General features: G+C 42.9%; 1 protein-coding gene across 5 annotated transcripts in view; it reads right to left on the bottom strand.

The window, feature by feature from the left end:
* ARMC9 (armadillo repeat containing 9) overlaps positions 1-25,016 on the bottom strand; it is a 116,669-nt gene that overhangs the window by 87,021 nt on the left and 4,632 nt on the right. For all 5 annotated transcript variants that reach the window (XM_084640006.1, XM_084640005.1, XM_084640007.1 and 2 more), the window contains exons 4-8: positions 22,884-23,054; positions 20,766-20,921; positions 16,893-16,985; positions 15,523-15,547; positions 2,715-2,872 (exon numbers count right to left, since the gene is read on the bottom strand). In XM_084640006.1, coding sequence (XP_084496132.1) covers positions 2,715-2,872; positions 15,523-15,547; positions 16,893-16,985; positions 20,766-20,921; positions 22,884-23,054 — 603 coding nt within the window. The remainder of the gene's footprint in view (positions 1-2,714; positions 2,873-15,522; positions 15,548-16,892; positions 16,986-20,765; positions 20,922-22,883; positions 23,055-25,016) is intronic.

The following is a 25,016-nucleotide window of genomic DNA, read 5'->3' as shown; positions in this document are numbered from 1 at the left end:
AGATGTGCAGGTAAACGAGCCTCTGATAGTGCGGCTGATGTGATTAGGCCCTATGATAGTGTCCCAAAACCATCCTGAAGTCAGAGCCAGGGTAGAAACATTGATCTACAACTCAGGAGCACCACCAGCTGGACACATTTGGGAAGGATCAGATGATGCACTTTCCTGAGCTTTGAGTGCAAAGGAAAACAAAAGTCAAAATAATACCTCCTTAGCCTGACACAGCTCCATGTAAGAACACAGGGACTATCACTTTGGACAGCACTGCACCAAGCTAGGGAATGGGAGCAACGAATGACTGGACATTTACTCCCAACTATTTTCAAAGCTAGTGTGATCAGGCACCTTTCCCACCCTGTTCTACAGCAAAGTCCACACACTGTGGCAGATCATAAATTCCTTTCATGGTGCCACTTTAACACTGCTTCGTCAGCAGAAAGCAACCCTAAACTCAGAGTCACCACAGCACCGGATTAACTCTCCTGTGGGCCCGGGGCTATTAGATTTTGTGGGGCCCCTGTATACAAGTCTTTTTCCTAATTTAGAACAAAATGATCACAATTATGGCACTGAGGCTATTAACGCTATACTAAACTTGCCTTTTAATTAACATAAAGCCAGTTTGTGGTTACATTTCAGTCTTAAAACATGTAGAATATAGTTAAGTTAATTCAAAATAGCCTACTTCTTACCTTAGAACAGCTGTTATATTAGTTTCTTTCTGGGAGGGAGTTTGGGTACAGAAGGAGGCTCCAGGCTAGGGCAGAGTGTTGGGGTGAAGAAAAGGGTGAGGGGTGTGGGCTCTGGGAGGGAGTTTGGGTGCAGAAGGGGATTCTGACCTGGGGCAGGGGTTTGCGGTGCAGGAGGGGGTGCGATGTGCAGGCTCCATCCACGAGGCGCTTACAACAGGCCGCTCCCAGCTGGCAGCACAGCAGGGCTCAGGCAGGCTGCCTGCCTGCCTGCCAGCCATAGCCCCACGCTGCTCCCGGAAGTGGTCAGCTGCTGGCACGTCTCCGTGCGCCCCTGGGGGGGAAGCATGTCTCCATGCGCTGCCCGCGCCACAAGCGCCACCCCCGCAGCTCCCATTGGCTAGTTCCTGGCCAATGGGAGCTGCAGGGATGGTGCTGGGGGCAGGGGCAGCGCATGGAGCCGCCTCCCTGCCAGGGCCACAAAGACGTGCCAGCAGCCAGCCTCTTCCGGGAGTGGTGTGAGGCCATGGCATGCAGGCAACCTGCCTGAGCCCTGCTGTGCCGCTGGACTTTTATGGGCCTGGAGATCACGATCGACTGGCAGAAACTCCAAGATCGACCAGTTGATCGCAATCAATGGGTTGGTGACCTCTGAATTGTACATAATTATGGATTTATTTTTGCAGAGGCCACCCTTAGCCCGAGACCCTGGGCTGCAGCCCCTAAAACCCCTGCATTAATCCAGCCCTGGTCACCAGCCACAAGATGTTCACCCTAGTGTAGGGGGATCCTTCAGTGGCACAGAGCAAGTGTAGTGACTCCAACCTCCGCTCTCCCACAGCCAGCAATCCATGGCTATCTTAACAGCCCCTGGAAGCTACCGGTAGCCAGCATAATTAAGAAAAACCTTCAGGCTGTTCCAAGTTATATTGGAAGACTAGACCAGCACAGAGTCAGGCCTTGTCTATACTACATAATTAAGTCGACCTAAGTTTGGTGGCTGTATGTCGACCTCAGTAATTACTACAGTGGTTCATGTCCACATTATGCCCTCTCTGTCGGTGGTGTGCATCCTCACCAGAAACACTTCTACCGACTTAACTTTGTAGGGTACCGTGGGGCTCTGACAGCCGTGAGCCCCGCACAGGGCTGAAAGCCAACAGGCAACGTAAGTAACGTAGCGTCTAAACAGACACTGCCTCACCCTAACTACATTGACCTAAGTGCTACACCTCTCACGGAGGTGGAGTTATGAGGTCGGTGTAGTGGGCGAGTTACATCAGTGGGAGCAACACTATAGTGCAGACGCTTACAGAGTTAGGTTGAGGTAAGCTGCCTTACATTGACCCAACTTTGTAGTGTAGATCAGGCCTTAGGCCAGGCTGAAGAACAGAGACAGACTTTCAAGGACATCTTTGCAATGCCTCTACCCGAAGTTGGGCTGTGCATTCCTGAGTCACAGATAGGGATCTGAGCCTCTCTGCACAGAGACAACTCCCCTTCTTCGTGGGAATTTTTCTTTACTAACTAAGTTAACATAACACAAAGTTCAGCTTGGGGGATGGAGGGCAAACACCCTTGCACCACCCAGATCCTGGGTTAGCCGGGAGACTGGTATAAACTAGAAACGCTCAGGGGGTGTCTCTAATTTAAAGCAGCCTCCCAAGGGCTGTCATGTGCTGTGCCACAGTCCATAATCTCCATACAATTGTGCGCTATGGAGATTCCCCCTTCCTACCCCTATGCCAGAGCCCACAAGGGGAGCAGCATAGAAACAATTATGCTTGCAGTATACTGTTCCCGAGCTGGGGTAATTCTATTCCAGCCCTTTGTGGCGCCTTTATCCTACCAGAGCAGCATGCAGGGATAAAGGGAGAATCTCTCCCCAAGATTTCCGTTTGTCTATTAAATGCATACTGTACTTACAGAAACACTGAGCTACCATTAATCTTAACTTGCACTTCAGGCAGATTCTACTTCCATTTCCTAAAGCAGAACCATGTACACACTTGGGGCTCATCTTACCATCTTGCCATTGACTGTGGCCTCGAGGGAATCCACCAGCTCAGCAGTGACCCCGATGAGATTGTGATAGTCTACCTGGATTTTATTAAACCGTTTAAGGTAGGTCATGCTCCTGTGCTCAGCCTCCACCAGCTGCTGATGAAGCTGCTGCAAGATTTCTATGAAGAGGTTAAAAAAGAAAACAACTTATTCTTCTGATCAAAAAAGGCAGAAACACAGTTTTATTGCTTTGCAGGACAACAACTTTGCCTGCTGCCATAGAAATTTTTTTAGTCCCAAGATGGAGTTAGAACAAATTCACTTGTAGCTGTGGGCAGTTCCCTCTTGTCCTATCCATTCAATGAAGCTACTATCACAATTACTTCTGCAGTTACAAGTTCTGTCACCACAAATAAGGCATTGTAATCCCCTGGAAGCATCAGGCCAGAGGATGCTGCTTAAAATAGAGGTGTAAAGAGGGGGAACCTGTTTCTATGTAAAACCTCCAAATAATCAGAAATTAAAGGAAATTCAGAACAAAATGCGTGACAAAGTGCAGCACAAACTTGATTCACTGAACTCTGGTTATCAAAGAATCATAGAACTGGAAGGAACATCGAGAGTTTCATCTAGTCCAGTCCCCTGCACTCAGGGCAGTGCTCCTTCCTAGGTAGTCATTTCCCATTTTGTATGTGTGCAACTGATTACTCCATTTAGGAAGAAATACTTTGCATTTGTCCTTATTGAATTTCATCCTATTTAATTCAGACCATTTGTCCAGTTTGTCCAGACCATTTTGGATTTTAATCCTATCCTCCACAGCACTTGAAACCCCTCCCAGCTTGGTATCATCTGCAAACTTTATAAGTGCACTCTCTATGCCATTAATGAAATTGTTGATGAAGATATTGACCCAGAACTGATCCCTGCAAGACCCCACTCGTTATGCCCTTCCAGCAGACTGTGAACCACTGATAAGTATTCTCTGGGAATGGTTTTCCAACCAGTTTTGCACCCACCTTCTAGTAGCTCCATCTAGGTTGCATTTCCCTAGTTTGTTTATGAGGTCATGTGAGACAGTGTCAAAAGAAAAGGAGTACTTGTGGCATCTTAGAGACTAACAAATTTATATGAGCATAAGCTTTCGTGAGCTACAGCTCACTTCATCAGATGCATTCAGCTTTACTAAAGTAAAGATATAACATGTCTACCACTTCCCCCCATCCGCAAGGCTTGTTACCCTGCCAAAGAAAGTTATCAGGTTGGTTTGACATGATTTGTTCTTAAATCTATGTTTATTTATCACCTTATTATCTTCTAGATGTTTGCAAACTGATTGCTTAATTATTTGCTCCATTATCTTTCTGGGTACAGAAGTTAAGCTGACTGGTCTGTAATTCCCCGGGTAGTCCTTATTTCCCTTTTTATAGATGGGCACTATATTTGCCCTTTTCCAGCCATCTGGAGTCTCTGTTTGGATTGTTTTGTAATTTGCATCTGCGTGCTGCGCTCTCCAATCCCATGGCACAGTGAAGAGGCTTCCCGCTGGCTTCAACTATCATGGTCCCATTGCATCCAGCCAGCATCTGGTCCTTGCAGCCAGGGTTCAAGAATTCAGAGCAGAGGCAGACTCAAAATACAGTTTAGTCCCAAAGGATGTGACCCTTTGTTACCTCAAGCTTAGACCAGTGCTTCTCAAGCTATCTGGTATGGGGACCAGCGATTTTTTTTTCCAATGTGCGCGCAGACCAGCAGCCAACGTGCCGGTCCGCGGACCACCACTTTGAGTAGCACTGGCTTAGACTACAATGCATAATTCAAGTTACTTGAAACAACAAGAGGTAAAACATTTTCTAACAGAAGGGTTATTTTGAAGTTGGAGCTGTCACTTCAAAGACAAAACCAGCAAGAGGTGAAGGAGGACCCTTAATTGCTAACTCATGGAGAGCCATGGTGCTTTGGCGGTAACATGAATTAACTAAGCATTTCCTGTAGTAAAATTTGTGATGACTATTTTTGTAAATACAGATGTGCAATGCTTTTTCTCTGTCCTAAATCACTATGCATTCTAGACTTAAAGAAAAAATGAATTGTACAGACTATAATTTTAAAAGCCCTCTCAAAATATCTAGTCATCCTTCTACATTACAACATTCATGGAATTTTACCAATTCCCCAATAATTCCCTGCAACTTCTGCCTTAGAAGCCCCTGGGGTGAGGGTGGGGGGGCAATTTCACCATGTACTTTGGCAGATAATTCCTCTGTCTAATGGACTTGGCAATTAGCAGAATTTGCAATTACAGTAGAACCTCAGAGTTATGAACACCTCGGGAATGGAGGTTGTTCATAACTCTGAAATGTTTGTAACTCTGAACAAAATGTTATGGTTGTTCTTTCAAAAGTTTACAACTAAACATTGACTTAGTAAAGTTTCATAGCGGTATTATGCAGAAGAAAAATGCTGCTTTTAACCATCTTAATTAAAACGAAACAAGCACAGAAAGCTTCCTTACGTTGTCAAATCTTTTTTTAAACTTTCCCTTACTTTTTTTTTAGTAGTTTACATTTAACACAGTACTGTACTGTATTTGCCTTTTTTTTTTTTTTTTTTTTTTTGGTCTCTGCTGATGCTTGATTGCATACTTCCAGTTCCAAATGAGCTGTGTGGTAGACCAGTCAGTTTGTAACTCTGGTGTTCATAACTCTGAGGTTCAACTGTATATTGTACCCATATTGACCACAGAAAATAATTCCACTTTTTCTTTTATTTATACTCCTTCTACAACAAAAGGGACAATAAGGTACATTAATGGGTTACATTTCTGTTACATTTTGTTCTTTCACATCCAATTGCTTTTGGGGTAAACAGAACACCAATACAAACTAAACAACAACGTTATTTTAAATTTTAGTTTTCAAGCCTAATCCCTAGATCCCTGCTCTCCAGGAACAGCAGCAATCTGTATCACACTACTGACTACCAATAATGGCATAAACATACAAACAGAAGATGGGAATTTGAAATTGCATGGCATAGTGGACAGGGTCATGAGCCAACAAAAGCTATAAAATCTGCTGGCGGGCCACGAGACAGTTTGCTTACGTTGACCATTGGCAGGCACAACCACCCGCAGCTCCCAGTGGCCGCGGTTCGCCATTGCCCACCAATGGGAGCTACGGGAAACGGCGGACAGCACGTCCCTGCAGCCCGCGCCACTTCCTGCAGCTCCCATTGGCCGGGAACAGCGAACCGTGGCCACTGGGAGCTGCGGGTGGCAGTGCCGGTGGACAATCAGTGTAAACACTGTCTTGCGGCCCACCAGCGGATTACCCTGACAGACCGCAGGTTGCCCACCACTGCCTTAAAGGGAAGCAGAGGAACTCTACAATTATTGCTGATGTTTTTATTTGCTAGAACGTATGTTTTAAAGTAGCTAGACACTCAGCCATCTTTGCTCCTACGGTATGAAGATGGCATCTTACTTATCTGTAAAACAAGACTGAATACTTACTGTGGAACTAGCTGGTGAAAAATTCCCAAAGATCAACTTTACTACAGCACATTTAACAGAACTAGGACTTCTTTTATCAGATGTCAAAGTTTTATGGAGTGGCAGGAATGCATTCAATCCCTCCCCCAGTATGAAACAATGCAGCTTTAAATGAACACATGGGGAAAAGCACACACAAGTGCTTAAGACACAAGACCAGGAGTCAGAAGAACTAGATCCTATTCCCTACTTGATAAGAGACTTGTTCTGTGATCTTGAGGAAATAAATTTGCCGCCTTTTGCCTCAGTTTCCCACTCTATAAAATGGGGATAATACCACCCTCCCTCACAGGGGTGTTGTGAACATGAATTGTTGTTTCTAAAGTGCTTTGAGATCCTCATTCGGAGGGTGGTACATGCCTACACTGCATATCCCAAGCACAAATTCTTAGGAAGTTCAGAACACTAAAGTTACTGTGACACCTGATCTCAGTACCTTCCAAGCCATCCTTTGCAGTCCCAGACCAGTTAAATTTTGAGGCGTTATGGGCCAATTGTGAACAAAACTATCAGATCATTGTATAGTAAATTATTTTCTGACAAAACTGTTTCACCAAACATCATAAACTACATCAAACTGTCCAGAAGGACAATACTCAAACTGAACTGCTTCATAAAACTTTCACTATCAATGAAAAAAAATACAAGTCACTATGTAATCTTTTTTAAAAAGTCATTCAAAAACTTTTGGATATACACAGATAATGATGAAAATGAAATGGAGCATGCAGAGCAGCTGCATTCTCTTACTTCTAAGCTGTGTTTTCTGCAGTTTGTGAATAAAAGGACAATTATAGTATGCTCACAGTTCTCTTTCCCCTCTCCCCAAAGAATTGCCTCTTTCTGAGAGTCACTTATAATGAATCCTGCAGATGCAGGACGCTGCAATTTGTGACTGCATCTTTGTATCCAACTGCAAGTCAAGCCATTTCGGGGATTTTTTTCTAGAGCAGATAGCCAGAAACTCAGTGGGAACCAATAACAGCTGATCTTTGGGCAAATCATAGATCAAATACGTATCTGGCAAAATAAAGAATCATAGAATTGGAAGGGACCTCAAGAGGTCATCTAGTCCAGTCCCCTGCACTGGTGGCAAGACTAATTATCTAGACCATTCCTGACAGGTGTTTGTCTAACCTGTTCTTTAAAATCTCCAATGATGGAGATTCCACAACTCCCTACGCAATTTATTCCAGTGCTTAACCACCCTGACAGTTAGGAAGTTTTCCCTACTGTCCAACCTAAATCTCCCTTGCTGCAATTTAAGCCCATTGCTTCTTGTCCTATCCTCAAAGGTTAAGAAAAACAGTTTTTCTTCCTCTTCCTTGTAACAACCTTTTACATACTTGAAAACTGTTATGTCCCTGCTCAATCCTCTCTTTTCCAGACTAAACAAACCCAACTTTTTCAATCTTCCCTCAGAGGTCATGTTTTCTAGACCTTTAATCATTTTTGTCGCTCTTCTCTGGACTCTCTCCAATTTGTCCACTCCTTCCTGAAATGTGCTGCCCAGAACTGGACACAATACTCTAGCTGAGGCCTAATCAGAGTGGAGTAGAGCAGAAGAATTACTTCTCGTGTCTGGATTACAACACTCCTGCTAACACATCGCAGAATGATGTTCGCTTTTTTTTTTTTTTTTTTTACAACAGCATTACACTGTTGACTCATATTTAACTTGTGGTCCACTATGACCCCCGGATCCCTTTCTGCAGTACTCCTTCCTAGGCAGTCATTTCCCATTTTGTATGTGTGCAACTGATTGTTCCTTCCTAAGTGGAGTACTTTGCGTTTGTCCTTATTGAATTTCATCCTATTTATTTCAGACCACTTCTTCAGTTTGTCCAGGTCATTTTGGATTTTAATCCTATCCTCCAAAGCACTTGCAACCCCTCCCAGCTTAGTATCGTCTGCAAACTTTATAAGTATACTCTGTATGTCATTATCAAAATAATTGATGAAGATATTGACCCAGAACTGATTCCTGCAAGACCCCACTCGTTATGTCCTTCCAGCATGACTGTGAACCACTGATAACTACTCTCTGGGAACGGTTTTCCAACCAGTTTTGCACCCACCTTATAGTAGCTCCGTCTAGGTTGCATTTCCCTAGTTTATTTATGATAAGGTCATATGGGACAGTATCAAAAGCTTTACTAAAGTCAAGATATACCACTCAACCGCTTCCCCCCATCCACAAGGCTTATTACCGTGTCAAAGAAAGCTATCAGATTGGTTTGACACGATTTGTTTTTGACAAATCCATGCTGACTGTTACTTATCACCTTATTATCTTCTAGATGTTTGCAAACTGATTGCCTAATTATTTGCTCCATTATCTTTCCAGGTACAGAAGTTAAGTTGACTAGTCTGTAATTCCCTGGGTTGTCCTTATTTCCCTTTTTATAGATGGGCACTATATTTGCCCTTTTCCAGTCCTCTGGAATCTCTCCCGTCTTCCATGACTTCTCAAAGATAATTGCTAATGGCTTAGATATCTCCTCAGTCAGCTCCTTGAGTATTCTAGGATGCATTTCATCAGGCCCTGGTAACTTGAAGACATCTAATTTGTCCAAGTAATTTTAACTTGTTCTTGCCCTATTTTAGCCTCTTCTGATCCGACCTCATTTTCACTGGCATTCACTACATTAGACGTCCAATCACCACCAACCTTCTGGGTGAAAACCGAAACAAAGAAGTCATTAAACACCTCTACCTTTTCCACATTTTCTGTTATTATTCACCCTCCTCCCCACATTGAGTAATGGGCCTAACCTGTCCTTGGTCTCCCTCGTGCTTCTGATGTATTTGTAGAATATTGTCTTGTTACACTTTATGTCTCTAGCTGATTTGATCTCGTTCTTTGCCTTGACCTTTCTAATTTTGTCCCTACATACTTGTGTCGTTTGTTTATATTCATCCTTTGTAATTTGACCTAGTTTCTACTTCTTTTAGGACTCTTTTTTGATTTTTAGATCATTGAAGATCTCCTGGTTAAGCCAGGGTGCCCTCTTGCCATACTCCCTGTCTTTTCTATGCAGTGGGATGGTTTACTCTTGTGCCCTTAATAATGTCTCTTTGAAAAACTGCCAACTGTCTTCTATTGTTTTTCCCCTCAGACTTGCTTCCCATGGGATCATACCTGCCAACTCCTTGAGTTTACTAAAATCTGCCTTCTTGAAATCCATTGTCTTTATTTTGCTGTTTTCCCTCCTACCATTCCTTAGAACCATGAACTCTATCACTTCAGGATCACTTTCACCCAAACTGCCTTCCACTTTCAAATTCTCAACCAGTTCCTCTCTATTTGTCAAAATCAAATCTAGAACAGCCTCTCCCCTGGTGGTTGTCTCCACCTTCTGAAATAAAAAAATTTCTCCAATACATTCCAAGAACTTATTGGATAATCCGTGCCCTGCTGTGTTATTTTCCCAACAGATGTCTGGGTAATTAAAAACTTCGAAATGGACAAAACTTCAAAATGACAACACGGTAAGCAAACTTACAGAGGGAATCTAATTACACAATTGCCTAAACTATAAAATATTCATAGAATTACAAAAATGTAGGGCTGGAAGGGCCCTCGAGAAGCCATCAAGTCCAGCCCCCACACGTTGAGGCAGGACAAAAAAAAACCTAGACCATCCCGGACAGGTGTGTTTGTCCACCCTGTTCTTAACCTCCAATGATGGAGATTCCTATTTAAGACCATTTCCATTGGACATATCCAAAGACAGATGTTCACACAGAGAAAACTTTGCAACATATTACTCATGAAACATATATCCACTCATTGTTCATTTGCTTTTCGTAAGTTTGATGGGGAACATTTTCAGTGATGAGAATAACTCTTGGAACTATGGTCAGCAGGAAAAACTACACACCCAAATGCCTGTACATCCCACGGAACGTATTTAAGCATCTCAACATTTAAGAATTCTTTCCACACATGCAGACCACACGATGCTACAGAAATTTTATTTTATACACTTTGCACTGTGCTGCTTTGTATTATCCGTAGATCTCATTTTTTAGGAATTAACCATTGTCATCTGCTGAAAGGTTTACTAGCTTTCAAACTAGGAACCTGGACATCTTGGTAGCCTTCCAAGTTCAGTTGTTTTTGTTTTTCATCTGTCAAACTAAATCTCCATTTCAGAAGGCCCCACATAGTCTTCACATCACAGAATAAAACACAATACATCACAAGAAAAATCTATGCTATGAGGTTATAAAAATGGATTCATGGGTGTGAACCTTGCCACTGTTTTTGTCAACAGGAAATACAAAAGAAAGCTGCTAGTCAATCTCCAAAGATGCTATTTCCTCAATTTTCCTTTAAGTACCCAGGATAAAAGCAAAGCCTGGGGGCCATAGATGCTGACTTTTCATTTTCCCTGGGGGTACTCCACCCCTCCTCTGTCCTGAGGCCACACCCCCATGCCACCCCTTCTCCCAAGGCCCCGACTCTTCCCGCCCCTACTCTGCTCCACCTCTTTCTGTTCCCACTCCATCCCCTCCCCGAGGCCCCCACCCATTCGCTGCTCTCCGCCCCACTTGAGCCGCTGATCAGCTCTTTGGAGGCATCACTGAACAGCTGTTTGGCGGCACCCCTGATTAGCTGATCACGGGTGCCGCCGAACAGCTGTGTCTGGTAGGTGCTGAGCACCCACTGTTTTTTTTCTGTGGTGCTCCAGCCCTGGAGCACCTACAGAGTCGGTGCCTATTCCTGGGGCTTTGCTTGTACAGCACCAACATTTTGTAGTTCTTCAGATCTGCCTAATCAAACAAAAAATCTACAGGGGAAGTTGTAAGGTAAGCACACCACCCAGACAGCTTTTAAAACCATACAGGTAAAAAAAGTCTTGTGGCAAACAGGTGAGGAGCCAGAGCATCCAGTAGGTTAATCAGGAAAGGTAAACGCTCTAAACTCTCCAGTACATCCTCCAGAGCATTTACACCATCTCGTCTAACCTCAAAGTGCTTCAGCATGTCAGAGACTAATGACTGGCAACGGTTTACAAAAGGCTGTGTTCAGAACTCTTTGCCATGCTACATTTCATTCATGTGTCCCTTATTAATTTTGTTTGCATTTCTACTTCATTGATAAAGCAAACACTCACTCATGTCTCCAACAGTGAGCCTGTACTATGGATCTCACTGTGAGTCTTCTGCAGGAGATTTTGGAAGCACATCACAAAGCTCACACCTCAGACCCAATTCCCTTTAGATGAGGCAGGCCTCAAACAATCTTTTTTAAAGTCTAAACAGACCTAAATTGTAAGGAATAAAACAGAGCTACATATTAAGGCCTGAAACTGCCATCAGAGCTACACAGCCACACCCATGCAGACTCATAGCCGAAGTCAGGAGAACAAATTAATATTTCAGAAAGGAGTAATTTCCTCAGTACTCTCACTTTTGGAAAAGTACAAGCTAGAAAGATGCCTCTATTACTTAATAAAATCAAATGCAACACAGAACACAAAATAATGAAGCAAATGACGGAAACGTCCAACATTAGAAGACAAAGCTCATTTGTTTTAATAAACCAAATTAGCAGAATACAAAAAATAAATCCTCAGAGTAAAATAAACGAACATAATATAAGAGAACATAGGGAAAATGTTCAGAAGCAACTAAGTTTCATTTTCTGAAGTGACTTAAGCACTCAGGTGCTTAAGACCCACTGACATTCAGGGAAACCTAGGCTCCACTCCCTTAGGGTATGTCTGCATTGCACCTGGGAGTGAGCCTCCCAACCCGGATCCACAGACTTGTGCTAACAGAACTTACACTAATGCGCTAAAAGTAGCTGTGTAGAGGCTGCTTTTGTGAGGCACTGTATCTCAAAATAGCACCCCAAAACCCCCATATTCACCGCTATGATGATATGTTTTGTACAAAGTATGCCTTGTGAGGTATCATTTGGAAAATTATAATCTGTTGAGCATCATTGTTCTGTCAAAATGTTATGTATCATTAGGAGATTTTGCTACATGTTTGTTACTGAAACATGTTAAGAGTCTGGGAAACACCCAGAGACTAGCTCTTCAGTAGCACCTAGGAGTGACCAACACCCAGCCAGGTGTCAGAGTACCATCACCAGCCATGCACCAGCAGGAGAGTTGAAAACAAGAGATTTACAATTCACACACAAGACAGTTGCTGGAGCACGTACACCATAGGGCTGCCTAAGCCCCAGGATACAGCAAGGATCTTTCCAGCACCTGGAGGAGAGTATAAATAAGGGACAACGACATTACCATGTCACCTCTTCTCCCTCACGTACACTGAATGTAATAAGATCTTTTTTCAGAGTAACAGCCGTGTTAGTCTGTATTCGCAAAAAGAAAAGGAGTACTTGTGGCACCTTAGAGACTAACCAATTTATTTGAGCATGAGCTTTCGTGAGCTGAGCTGTAGCTCACGAAAGCTCATGCTCAAATAAATTGGTTAGTCTCTAAGGTGCCACAAGTACTCCTTTTCTTTATAAGATCTTTTGGAAGACAAAAACATTTGTAGTGGGGGGAGTGGTTTCCAGTTAGCACAGACTGCTGTAAGTTTTTGCATAAGAGAAACCATCCACTTCAAATTTGACTTAGCTTGATAAAGTTTAGGAATTAGACTGGGATTTTATCTTTTATTTAGGGCTGTCAAGTGATTAAAAAAATTAATCGGGATTAATCGCACTGTTAAACAATGATAAAATACCATTTATTTTAATATTTTTGGATGTTTTCTATATTTTAAAATATATTTATTTCAATTACAACACAGAATACAAAGTGTACAGTGCTCACTTGATATTTATTTTTGATTACAAACACTTGCACTGTAAAAAAGAAACTTCAGTTCACCACGCTGAAGTACTGTAGTGCAATCTCTTTATCATGGAAGTTGAACTTACAAATGTAGAATTATGTAAAAAAGAATAACTGCACTTAACAATAAAACAATGTAAAACTGTAGAGCCTACAAGTCACTCAGTCCTACCTCTTGTTCAGCCAGTCACTCAGACAAACAAGCATTCAGTGTTGGGAGAGGACAGGGAAGGGGGGAAGTAAGCAATGACTTGTGCAGGAGGAGGTTCTGGGAGGACAAGGGGTACCGATGTGTTGAGGGGGGAGCAAGCAATGACTTGGCACAGGACGAGGGTGAGGGAGGTGTTTTGCTGCTGCTTCTGGAAGGGTAGTTTCTAGTACTGGGCTCATCAGGCTCACCTCCTTTTACTGAGCTAGGTGGGCTCCCTTCAGCTAAGTGAGTCCTTCTTTGCAAGGGAGGGTGGATTTTACCTCGGGGACTCATCATACTGCAGGGGAGGAGAGGCTGGTACAGGGAGGCTGAGCTCACCAGGCCCATGTTCTCTATGGGGTACCTCCGGAGCAAACAGCCCGTTAAAGGGAATGGGGCACAATGCAGGGGGGTTGGTCCCAGGAGTGAGGGGCCAGCTGGGAACAATAGGGCCCGGGCTGGCTAGGGTGCCGATACGTCCTGTTTTGGCCAGGACTGTCCCCATTTCCAGCTCTGTCCCTTATGTCCTTACTTCTTTGCCAAACCTGGTTATTCGTCCTGGCTGCAAGGCAGAGCAGAGAGAGGTGGCTGCCCGGGGATCAGCTAAAGGCAGCACTGCCCAGCAGCAGGAAAGTGGAGAAATTTGCTGCTGGCAGGCAGTGCTGGCTTCAGAGCTGACCCCTGGGCGGTGCAGAGCTTGAGTCAGCGGAGTGGGTGGGGGAGAGGATCAACCTCAGCTTAGGGGGCGTGGAGCTCGCGGCGGGGAGGCTCAGGCGAGCCCCTGGCAGTGCTGTTCTTACTTTAAAAACGCCGGGATGAGAACCAGGTTACTTTCTCTAGCCTCTTTTCTTCCCGCCCTCTGGTGGCGGCTTGTGTTACTGCGTCTGACCAGACAGGCTCTCCAAAGCAGCTCATGCCCACCTCCCGCCCAGAGGGTCTGCGATTAACCCACATTAAAAAAATTAACACGTTAATCCTGCTCTGCATTAATTGCACACGTTAACGGCAGTTAATTTGACAGCCCTAATTTTATTTCTTTTTGCAATCAATTCTGAATTCCTATGCCTATACCACTTATAAGTCTCTTAAAACCTATCTTTCTATAGTTAAACTTATTTCAGTGTTTTACCTAAGCCAGTGCATTTTTGGTTGAAGTCTGGGGAGTCTACTCAGGTTATAAAGGCTGGTGCATATCTGTACCCTTTGATGGCATGACAAACTAATGAGCTTACTCTGACCTAGGGGGTCTTGAGCAGTGTCAGGCGCATTTTTGGGGTGCAAGGCTGGGACTAGGGATATATGAGTGTCGCCCTATATGTAACTCAAGAATGGCTTGGCATAGCACTCTGGAATATGTCCAGGGATGACCTGTGTGCTAGAAGCTGGGGTGAGTGAGCAGAGTGGCCACTCACACAGCAAGGCAGGGCATAGGGCACACCAGACCAGAGAGTTAAGGGTGCACAACCATCCAACAGTCCAGATTGTACCCCGGGCAGGTCATAGCATTGACGCTGTAATTTGACCTCCATCTTAGACTCTTAAGCCCACCTCCTCCTTGAGAGGACCTTGAGAGCCCAAACTTCAGCCTGAGCCACAATGTCTACACAGTTATCTGTAGCACACTAGCGCAAACCCTGGTAAACCAAGTCTGTTAACCCAGGCTCGCTCCCAGATGCAATGTAGACATACACTCGGGTGCTTTTGAACATTTATAAACAAAATATGACAAGAAAATTACTCCAAAATTAACACATTTTTATCAGGGTTAAACCAATTGGTTCAATATTAGGAATCTAAAGGAAAAAACCTGAAGGGGAATTAAAGACAATAAAACTCATTGTTTCTCTGCAAACCCCTGCAACTTCCAGAATAACTGACTTAAGATTTGAGAGCAGAGGATCTATATATATACAGCTATAAGCACATACTGGAGAGGAATTTTAGGAAAACTGTATCTAATCAGGATAGCTTAAATATGCACCTTTTACCAAATCCTCCATATGATCTGTTTTTAAGTAAAAATGTCACTAAAAACAAGCTGGAAATACAACCTCTGCCATTAGACCCTTTAGCAAACTGCCTCTGGAATGTCCCACTGACTTCAATGCAGTCCTTCCTATAAGAAGTTGTAGGATTGGGGCCTTAATTTTAAGCCATTTTTTGCCCAATTTCATTAGCTTTCCTCTCACCCTAGGCCTATCCTCCTCTCACAGTTACAGCTGCTGGTAGTATAAACCTTCCCTAGCAAATCTGATCATTTACCTTTGCTGCACTGTCCATTCTCCTTCTGTTGTAAGAGAGAGAGTAGTTCAGGAAAACATATCTCCATTTAAGGGGTATTCAGGATAGGGACATAGACCAATGGACTGAATCAGTATGGCCCAATCAAGTCCAGTGTCCATACTGCTTCTGGCATTACTGCCTAATGTTTTGGGGGAAAAGAAAAACCCCATGAAGCACCTAGCCTGATGTGTAATGTTGCACAGAAACATGAGAGAGCCTCTTTTCTTATTCCTGCAGACATCATTTTATGCTCTGAAGCATGAGTTTTGATAACCCTAATCTTAGCATGCAGACACCAGGAAAAGGCTTCAAACTCATGTTATAAAACAAAAACTGTATCAAATATGAATTGATGATATAAGCTGTGCAACTGGTTTATAGAAAGAAATGTTTCCTACCAAAGAAACTCATAGGACTCAGTCATGAGTCAGCCTATGCGCCCATGCAGAGGAAGAAGCAAGCATAAGATGCCCACTTACTCCTCTGTGTGGGCTTGCCACATGAAGAGTCATAACATGGGCAGTGATCACAGCTCTCCATCCAGCCAAGCTGGCAGAGAGTGAAGGGGCATTACCAGAACAGAAGGGGCATTACCTCCATGCCCCCACTACAAGGACCAGTGGAGCCACGTTGGTTTGCTGGGGGAAAGGAAGCTGTACTAGGAAAAGGGATGGTGCAACTCATGTCCACTGAAGCTAGGATTTGTAGAGTCATAATTTGGTCCCTGTTTTGTTCCTGAGGCTACGCAACTAGGTGCTGCCCCTTACGAAAGGCTGAGAGGTACCAGTCTCGCCATGAGTGAACTGTGCTGAGCAAAAATAGGGCCAGTAATCTTGTCAGACCTCTGTTACTATGCAGATTAGGCCTCCCACTGCGGCTTAAATGACGCTGCTAGAGAAATGATGATGCTCTTTTAAATAAAATAAGGCATGTAGCATAATTTGTTTAGTAAAATAATTATCTCTGGGACTCCTGAAAGCTATGAAAATATTCCACTGAAGTGGGCTTCTGAGAAAGACAGAGGATTTACTGGCTGCCCAGAGAGAGGTCACGTCAGAATTGTGCCTCAGACAATGATATACTATCCACATTATATTAAATAATGATGATCTGGTAAACAAGCAGGTCAGTAGGTACCAAATATTTAGACTGCTGTCCTAACATTTGGTATAACTTTTTTTAAAACAACTTTTCTGAATGTGGTGTGTCAACATTTCCCAGGGTAAGTAATACAACTTAGTAACATTACGGTGATTACACAGCAAACAAGCAGCATGCTGCTTCAATAAAATTACTATAAAAAGGGCAGTCTAATTTAATGATCTTTAAAACATTTTTCAAAAGGATACATATAAAGTGAGAAGCCTTGGGGCATGACTGGCTTTGAGAGTCAGAGACAGGAACTTTTCCAACCTCGTCTTTAACTCCGGCATCCAAGAATCCTTGAAAAGAAAAAACAAAAAATTACAGCTGGAGTCATAGCAACTTCCAGCAGCAAGCAACACAGCCAGCACTGCAGTGAAAAATTGTGCCTCTAATGGTATGAAAGCTAGCCTGCTTGATGAGTGGCTCATACGCATGCAAGAAAATGACAAGTCAACTCAACGATAATCCTAAACATTTCATGTATAATATTTTTTTTTATTTTATTATTTAGTCATATATAATATTTTATTTCAATTTTAAAATAGCTACCCAAAAATAGGCATACTGAATGTGCATGGAACACAAGGCATTAAGTTGCAAAAATGAAAACAAATCAGGCCAAAAAATTAAAGCCGAATGAGAAAAGTTCATTTATTTGTAATGGAACATAATAATGAACCCTTGCTAATTCTTCAGCTTTAATGAACAAAGCTATAGAAATCATCATATTCATTTTTCATAGTTGACTCAGTCTGGAATTTAAGTTTACGTTTTGTCATTAGACTATCAAAGGCCATGGCCTTACGTCAGTGAATCAGAATACAACATTTCTATTAGAGGTTTGGATTCCAAGAACTTGTAAGAAAATTGGACTAATCCACGAATCATCCGCTGTTTGGAATGAAGTTTTCTTTCTGACAGATACATCTTCCCCTAAACACCAGAAAACATAGTGAATCGGGGGGAAAAAAAACAGTCTTTGTTTCTTAAAAATTCCATACCAACTATCCATTTCCTCAGTCATCACCCTCCATCAATCGGGTTTCTGCTTGCTGAAAAGGTACCTAACAGGTGAACAGTTGATATTTTTCAACAAGCAGCAAAAACTTCCTGAGATTTGCTATTCTGTGTGTTCAGAGCTGCTCTTACATCTCAAGTTTCCCTGGGTTTCACCAGGTTGGAAACGATACAGGATTCACATTTGCCAGGTTTGCGAGTCTGAACTCAAGACAATGATGCACCATTGAATACTATACAGTATTGCCAGGTATACAATATGTGCTTACATACCTTTCGGCCTATCACATTTCAATATATCTCACACCAGAGGCAATATGCGGGGGTGCATGTAGGGTCACATGACCCCCTCAGGTTGCTGTGAGCACCAAGCTGCCCTTGCAGGGCTCAGAGTGAACTGACCCTGTGGCCCCACAAGAAGCCCATGGCCGGGTGCTGTATGAAATGCCACAGAGGCCCAATGCACCCCCTTCAGCTCCTGGCCCTTTACCGCAGCTCAGCGGGCTTCTCCAAAGCTTGCTCTGCTCAGCCTGCTGGGGAGAGGAGGGCTCTGTTCTTCTCACACTACGCCCCACTAGTTTCCAGCTTGCTCGGCTCCTCACCCCGGCAGCCAGACCCAGGTGGGAAGCGGAGGGGAGCGGGACAGAGCCATTTCTGCCGGGTGAGGATGGCCACTCCAGGTCACTCCTTCTGTGCAGCATGCGAGAGCCCGGCTGGGAAGGCAGTGGCAGGGGTCCGCACAGCAAGTAACGCTAGCGGGGCGAAAACAGCAGCCCTGGGTCAAGCACGGGAGGGGGCTGGAGCGTGGTCATTGGAGAAAGCACCGGGAACAGGTTCCCTGTGCTCAACCAGAATAGGGGCATTGCTCATTCTCCTCTCCCTGCTGAGGTATCCGTGAGGGTGTGGAAGCTCTAGGGAAAAATTTTATTGCTGTGAGGTCCCCGCCCAGGGCCCAGGCTGGCCCAGCAACTCATGCTCCCCACTCTTGCGGCCCCAGCCCCCAAAAGCCAGCGTAATTGGCTGCCCTGGCTCAGGGAAGTGAGGCTGGAAGGTTCCTCTATCCAGAGGCAACGCACTGGGCATTCACTTGCCCCCCCAACCTTTAAATTGGGCCCCCCTGCTCTTAACACTTACATGTCGCCTCTGCGAGCACTTTAGACAATACATTTAGTCCTTTTCCAGAACAATAGGATTCTATTTAAAAAAAATCTGGTCTCTATCATTAACAATACTTAGTGACTCTTTTTTGTTTTTGTTTGTTTTAACTTTGGAATTGAGCAACTGACTTGTTTTCAAGGAGGCATGTGAATTGTATGATTCCACAGAAGCTGTGAGTGACTAAGCATTAAGATCTTGGACAGTGAGATCCTGGAGATAAATGAAATGTTTCTCCTAGAATAGCATGCAAAAAGGCTGCTGAACAGAATTCAGAAAGTAATCAGATCCCATCTCTGAAACCAACTAGCCCTTTGCCTTTTCTCATTATTTGCAGCAAGTCTAAAAGGAAGCGGCAGAATGTTCCTTTTCTGGTTTCAACCTGACTTAGCAGTGGATAGCGAGTTGCCAAATGCATGCAGTCTGCCCAAGGGTCAAGCCAGCACCACTAGCGTCATCTAGACATCCTTTCCTAACCATCAAGCTGGGCAGGTACCTGGAAGTGGGTTTACATATAGGCTGTCCCTCCGCACCCCCTCTATTAAGTCAATAGGGTAATTGCTGTAAAAGCTCCAAACTAAAAGAGATACAGAAAGATCAAATCTACCTATGAAGTTTAACCCTAATCCCATTCTTATTTTCTTCCCACCTTGCCTCTGCAGTGACAGAAGATGTAAATTCTGAAACAGCCATACAAGGGCAAAGGCCAAACATGTCTAGCTGACAAAGCACTCTCAGGAACGACACGGGTATGACAAAGTTGTTAAACATAGCTACCGAGTCTCAATTTTTTGGAAAGGAAGTTCAATATAATGCTGCTAGAAAAGTCATAGGAAATGTTGGATGGATATGTTGGGGGACAGTTGCATTCTCATCATTTACTGGAGGGAGGACTACTTATGAAATAGAGTTTTCCCTCTTCTCCCCATTCACTAAGGAGGCTTGGGTTCGTTTCTCAAAATGTATTTCCAACAGGCTCCTTACACATAAGCCATGTCTACACTACCACTTATAAAGAATCCGGTGGCACCTTAAAGAGGAACAGATTTATTTGAGCATAAGCTTTCGTGGGTAAAAACCTCACTTCTTCAGATGCATGGCATAGAAGTGAGGTTTTTACCCACAAAAACTTATGCCCAAATAAATCTGTTCGTCTTTAAGGTGCCACCGGACTCCTTGGTGTTTTTGTGGATACAGACTAACACCGCTACCCCCTGATACTTGACTACCACTTTTGTCTCTCAGGGGTCTGAAAAAAACAAACAAACAAAACACCACACCCCTGAGCAACATAAGGTTAGCCAGCATGAGAGGTAGTGTGCACAGCGCTACGATGGCGGGAGAGCTTCTCCTGCTAACACAGCTACCGGCACTCGTTGAGGTGGTTTTATGAGGTCTACAGGAGAGTTCTCTGCCATTGTCATGGAGCGGCTACACAAGCTGTCTTACAGAGGCGCAGCTGTATCAGTGTGCTACTGTAAGCTCGCTAGTGTAGACACGGCCTTAGTTATCAGGCTTTTCACTGAGCTTTGGGACCCAGAAACAGTGGGTTTTGTCGGGCAGCAACGCAAAAGTAGTATGAAACATAGATCAGTGTTCCCACATTGTTCCCCACAGGTATCTGCATTTCAGAGGCAAGTGGGACAGTGATCCTATTTATGAACACACCATCTGTAAAACACTTTGGGATCATTCAGTACACAAGCCTATGTAAGTGACTGGAAAACATTACTATGTTATTAACAGCGCTTATACTGCATCTCACCACAAATATCCTTTTTATGGTTTACAATTTTGGCAGAAGGAAAAAATAAAAAGCATTACCATACTAAACAGTACTCAGCATCCATCCACCCTGTGAGAAAAATCATTATTAACAAAATCTGTGCAAAACAAATATTTACCTGAAAGAGTTCTTTAAATGATGGGTGGACCATGGGGTTGGGAACAAAAGGCAAAGCATAAAAGGGGAGGAATTCTGTGGTCTGGCTCAGTGCAGCCCCTTTCGTCTCCAGGTATGTTTTAAAGTGAGAAATCCTTTCATCAAAGTCAGCTTTGTCCTAAGAAACAAAGAAACAGGCGTCATTATTTAGAAGACAACTTCAATGGGTGTTTAAGGGGGCTGGCAGCTACAAGTGAAGGCGAAATTCAACATCAAGCACTAATTCTCCATCCCACAGTACCTGCTGACCAAGTACGGCTAAGTGCTTCTCAGTGGCCAGCCCAGGGAACAGCACTCAGTCTAGCTAGTCAGAGAGCATTTCACCTGGTCACTTATCCAAAAGGAAAAGGCAGAAGGGTTCTTCCATGTTAGGACAACGGAGCCAAGAGAAATAAGGAGGGCCACTTGCTTTATGAGCAAAACAGTCTTGAGCACTTGGAGCAGATTTCTGCAGGTCAAGTGCCATATCCGCATTCAGCAAGTGGAGAGGAAGTCACTACTTGATTTTAAACATGTTAAATAAGCCATCTCTTGTATCTCTGGCAAGCATGGTATAGTGAAAGCCACACAGGAACAAAATCAATGGGTCAAAAAATCATCCTCAATATCACATGGAATATATTTTGCTGGTAGATATTTATTTCATAAACTGCTTTAAAAAGAAGCATTGTGCTAAACCTAGAAGAGATAACTATTGATTAAAAAACACAAACATTTTTACTAACAATCATTCTCACTTAAGCCACTAAACACCACATTAGTTACTGACAGAATTTTTAAAATATAATTTACTTTTCATGGACTTCTCTCAGATTGATTGGACAATTAAAAATAAAAAAATAAAAAAAGACTACTCAGTTTCATCTGCTGGCTGCTTGCACCATTGCACTTGTGCATTGTTTAGAATAGATCATACACAGTGCCTGAGACTATTTGGGGATGTCCACACTACAAACACACACCCATGGCGGACCCACGTCAGCTGACTCAGGCACATGGGGCTTGAATTACGGGGCTGTTTTATTGCGATCCCAGAGTCCAGGCTCCAGCCAAAGCCTGAGTCAGCTGATACGGGCTGGTTTGGGTGTTCAATTGCAGTGTAAACATACCCTTTGCTTTTTATACATTTTTTCCAGATGAATATATTTTAAATTCTTGGGAACATCTCTATTAGAATTAAGCATTTTTTAAACACTTACATTTCAGATCAAATTTTACCTGACAGTGTCCAGTCATAACAAAGCAGAGAAGAAACAAGAGAGAACGCAAAGGCTCACACAGTGGGACATTTATTCTAGCAGATACCAATTCTCACCTATTAAACACTGTGGACAGCTTTGTTAACACTAGGTGGCCCATTTAAACTGACCTTTCACAATCTGATGTGCTACTTTTCCATTGTGTAGTTACTATACATTCCCCTGAAGCTATTCCTATTATAAAGTATCATTACTAGGGTCCAAAATAAATTAATTCTATTATATTATGGTGAGGTACTACATAGTTAAGGTTACAAATGATGTTTACAATACAAAACTGGATTTCGGACCACATTCTAAAAGCTGCAGAAAAGGTCATCTGAACCCAAAATAACAGAAATGGTAGATGAAGCTAAAAAAAGACTTTTTTCACCAAAAAAAATTGAGGTGTCAATCAATCTTGAAATATGGAAGTTTGACATAATGAGGTGCTTTTCCTGTTTGGTAGATTCTGTTCATTAATTTGGTGGTCATATCTTATTTGCCTTGTAGGTTACTGAATGTCCACTGGAATAAAATAAACTCCCATGAATTCAAGGGCAAGATTTTAAAGGTAGACCTCCTTTTGAACTCTTTGGAACTTGACAGTACTCAGCACCTTATAGGATCAGGTTCAAATGAATAATTTCATCTCCACACTTCACTAGCTCAAGGGTCTGCTTTCAAGACAAACTCAAATATAGCCTGCTGTTGAAGGAATGGATTTGCCTGGGAATACCTAAAGACCAATCCATTCTAATCCACTTTGTTTTGGCAAACACCAAGGTTGGAGAAGATACACACAAAAATCAAACTAAGTCCAAACTGAAAAGCAAACCTACAGGCTTGCCCACGGAGTGCTTCAAGAGGTAGATGGCAAAGTGGATGTGAAGATAAAATTCCAGCTTCTGGGCAAGAGGCTCATTGTCTCGGAGTGAAGAGGAAATATGCTTCTCCCAAAGTTCAAAGAAAACTTTCTGCTCTCCATCTTCAAATGCTGTAAGCAGATCCTTCTGCAAAGAAGAAGAGAGTTCATTCAACCCCACATATAGATGGGCAACATTTTCAAAAGTACCTGACTTAGAAGCTTAAGTTCCATTTACATCCATTTAAATCTCTTAGCTTTTTTGAAAATTTTACCCAAAGCCTCTCACAATTAGATACAATTAGAGCGCTGACACAGCACTGAGAGATCACCAAGGAATCAATGCCTGCGTGGCAGACACAAAACCCACTTCAACGGGCTTCTGATCTTGTGACTTCAGCCAATGCAAGTGTGTCTGCATCTTATTAAACTTGCCCCCTCCTCAGATATGGCTCTTTTCATTCATTTTCTTTTTTGGTAGCTTCTCCTTCAGGGGGTTGTTTTTCTTAACATCAGCCTCTCTTGTCACTTCTATAGAAGTGATCCACAAATGTATATGTCCCCGGACTTTCTCTCTGACTCTCCTTATCCCCCAGCTATCTTCATGTCTTCACTATCAGCTCCTGGCTGTATGGTAACTACCCACTATGAAATATTTCTAAATATTAGAGCAGGGGTAGGCAACCTATGGCATGCGTGCCAAAGGGAGCACAGGAGCTGATTTTCAGTGGCACTCACACTGCCCGGGTCCTGATCACCAGTCTGGGGGGCTCTGCATTTTAATTTAATTTTAAATGAAGCTTCTTAAACATTTTAAAAACCTTATTTACTTTACATACGACAATAGTTTACTTATATATTATAGACTTATAGAAAGAGACCTTCTAAAAATGTTAAAATGTATTACTAACACGTGAAACCTTAAATTAGAGAGAATAAATGAATGAAGACGACTTGGGACACCACTTCTGAAAGAACGGGAGGACGTGTGGCACCTTAGAGACTAACACATTTATTCGAGCATAAGCTTTCGTGGGCTACAGCCCACTTCATTGGATGCATAGAATGGAACATATAGTAAGAAGATATACATACATACAGAGAACATGAAAAGGTGGAAGGAGCCACACCAACTGTAAGAGGCTAATTAATTAAGATGAGCTAAGGTGACACAAGTACTCCTGTTCTTTTTGCAGATACAGACTAACATGGCTGCTACCCTGAAACCTGTCACTTCTGAAAGGTTGCTGATCCCTGTACTAGAGTCCTCTGTTTTTCATGTACACTCACCTTACCTTAGACCCCCTACCCTACTACAATTAGAAACCTTGGGAGTCATCCTAGATTCCAAAATTGCCCGTATCTCTCTGCTCTCCCTGATGAATAAATTTGTCTATCCCCACCTCTAGAACACAACTTAGCTAGAATTCACCCTTACCATCTCCCAGTCTCTGAAAAATAATCCACATTCATGGTTCGATTACTCCTCATCACAATTAATTCAATTTATGGTCTTCTTAAATCCTTATTTACCAAACCTCAGAGAGTTCAGAACACTGCAAGCCTCTCTCTTGTTCTAGAAAACTCAGTCATAACAACCTCTTTCCTCCATCACCTTCACTGGTTTCCCAGCCATCTCCAGATCCAATTAAAAAAATGCCCTCCTGGTTTTCAAAATTATTTGTTAACTTCCTTCATTAAACCTCTTGGCCTTCACATTATCCTACACCTCCACTCACCCACTCTGCTTCTTCTTCATCTCCTTACCACAACCCTCCAAGGTTCGGAGGCCTTCCCATTATTTCCGTTGTCCTATCTCACTCAAAAAAATAATAATAATCACACCTTAAAATCTCTCTGTAAGATGGATATGAAACTCTGCCCAACTTTCACTCACTCCTCATCATTTATCCTTCCCCTTTCCTTCTCTAACTATGATTAGTGTGCAAAAAAATAATACGGGGGGTACAGGAAGAAACATTAGATCTAGACGTATCAGTTTATCCATGTCTTCATAATAATGAGGTAGAGTCCCAGGAGCAGAGGGAGTACATAATTCCTGGGTATATTTTAATAAGTTAACATGATGGATGGATGTATTTTGTTTTGT

This window comes from Lepidochelys olivacea, assembly GCF_965140295.1.
Source record: "Lepidochelys olivacea isolate rLepOli2 genome assembly, chromosome: 9".
In the NCBI taxonomy this organism is placed as follows: Eukaryota; Metazoa; Chordata; order Testudines; family Cheloniidae; genus Lepidochelys; species Lepidochelys olivacea.
This window is presented reverse-complemented; position numbering and strand designations above follow the sequence as displayed.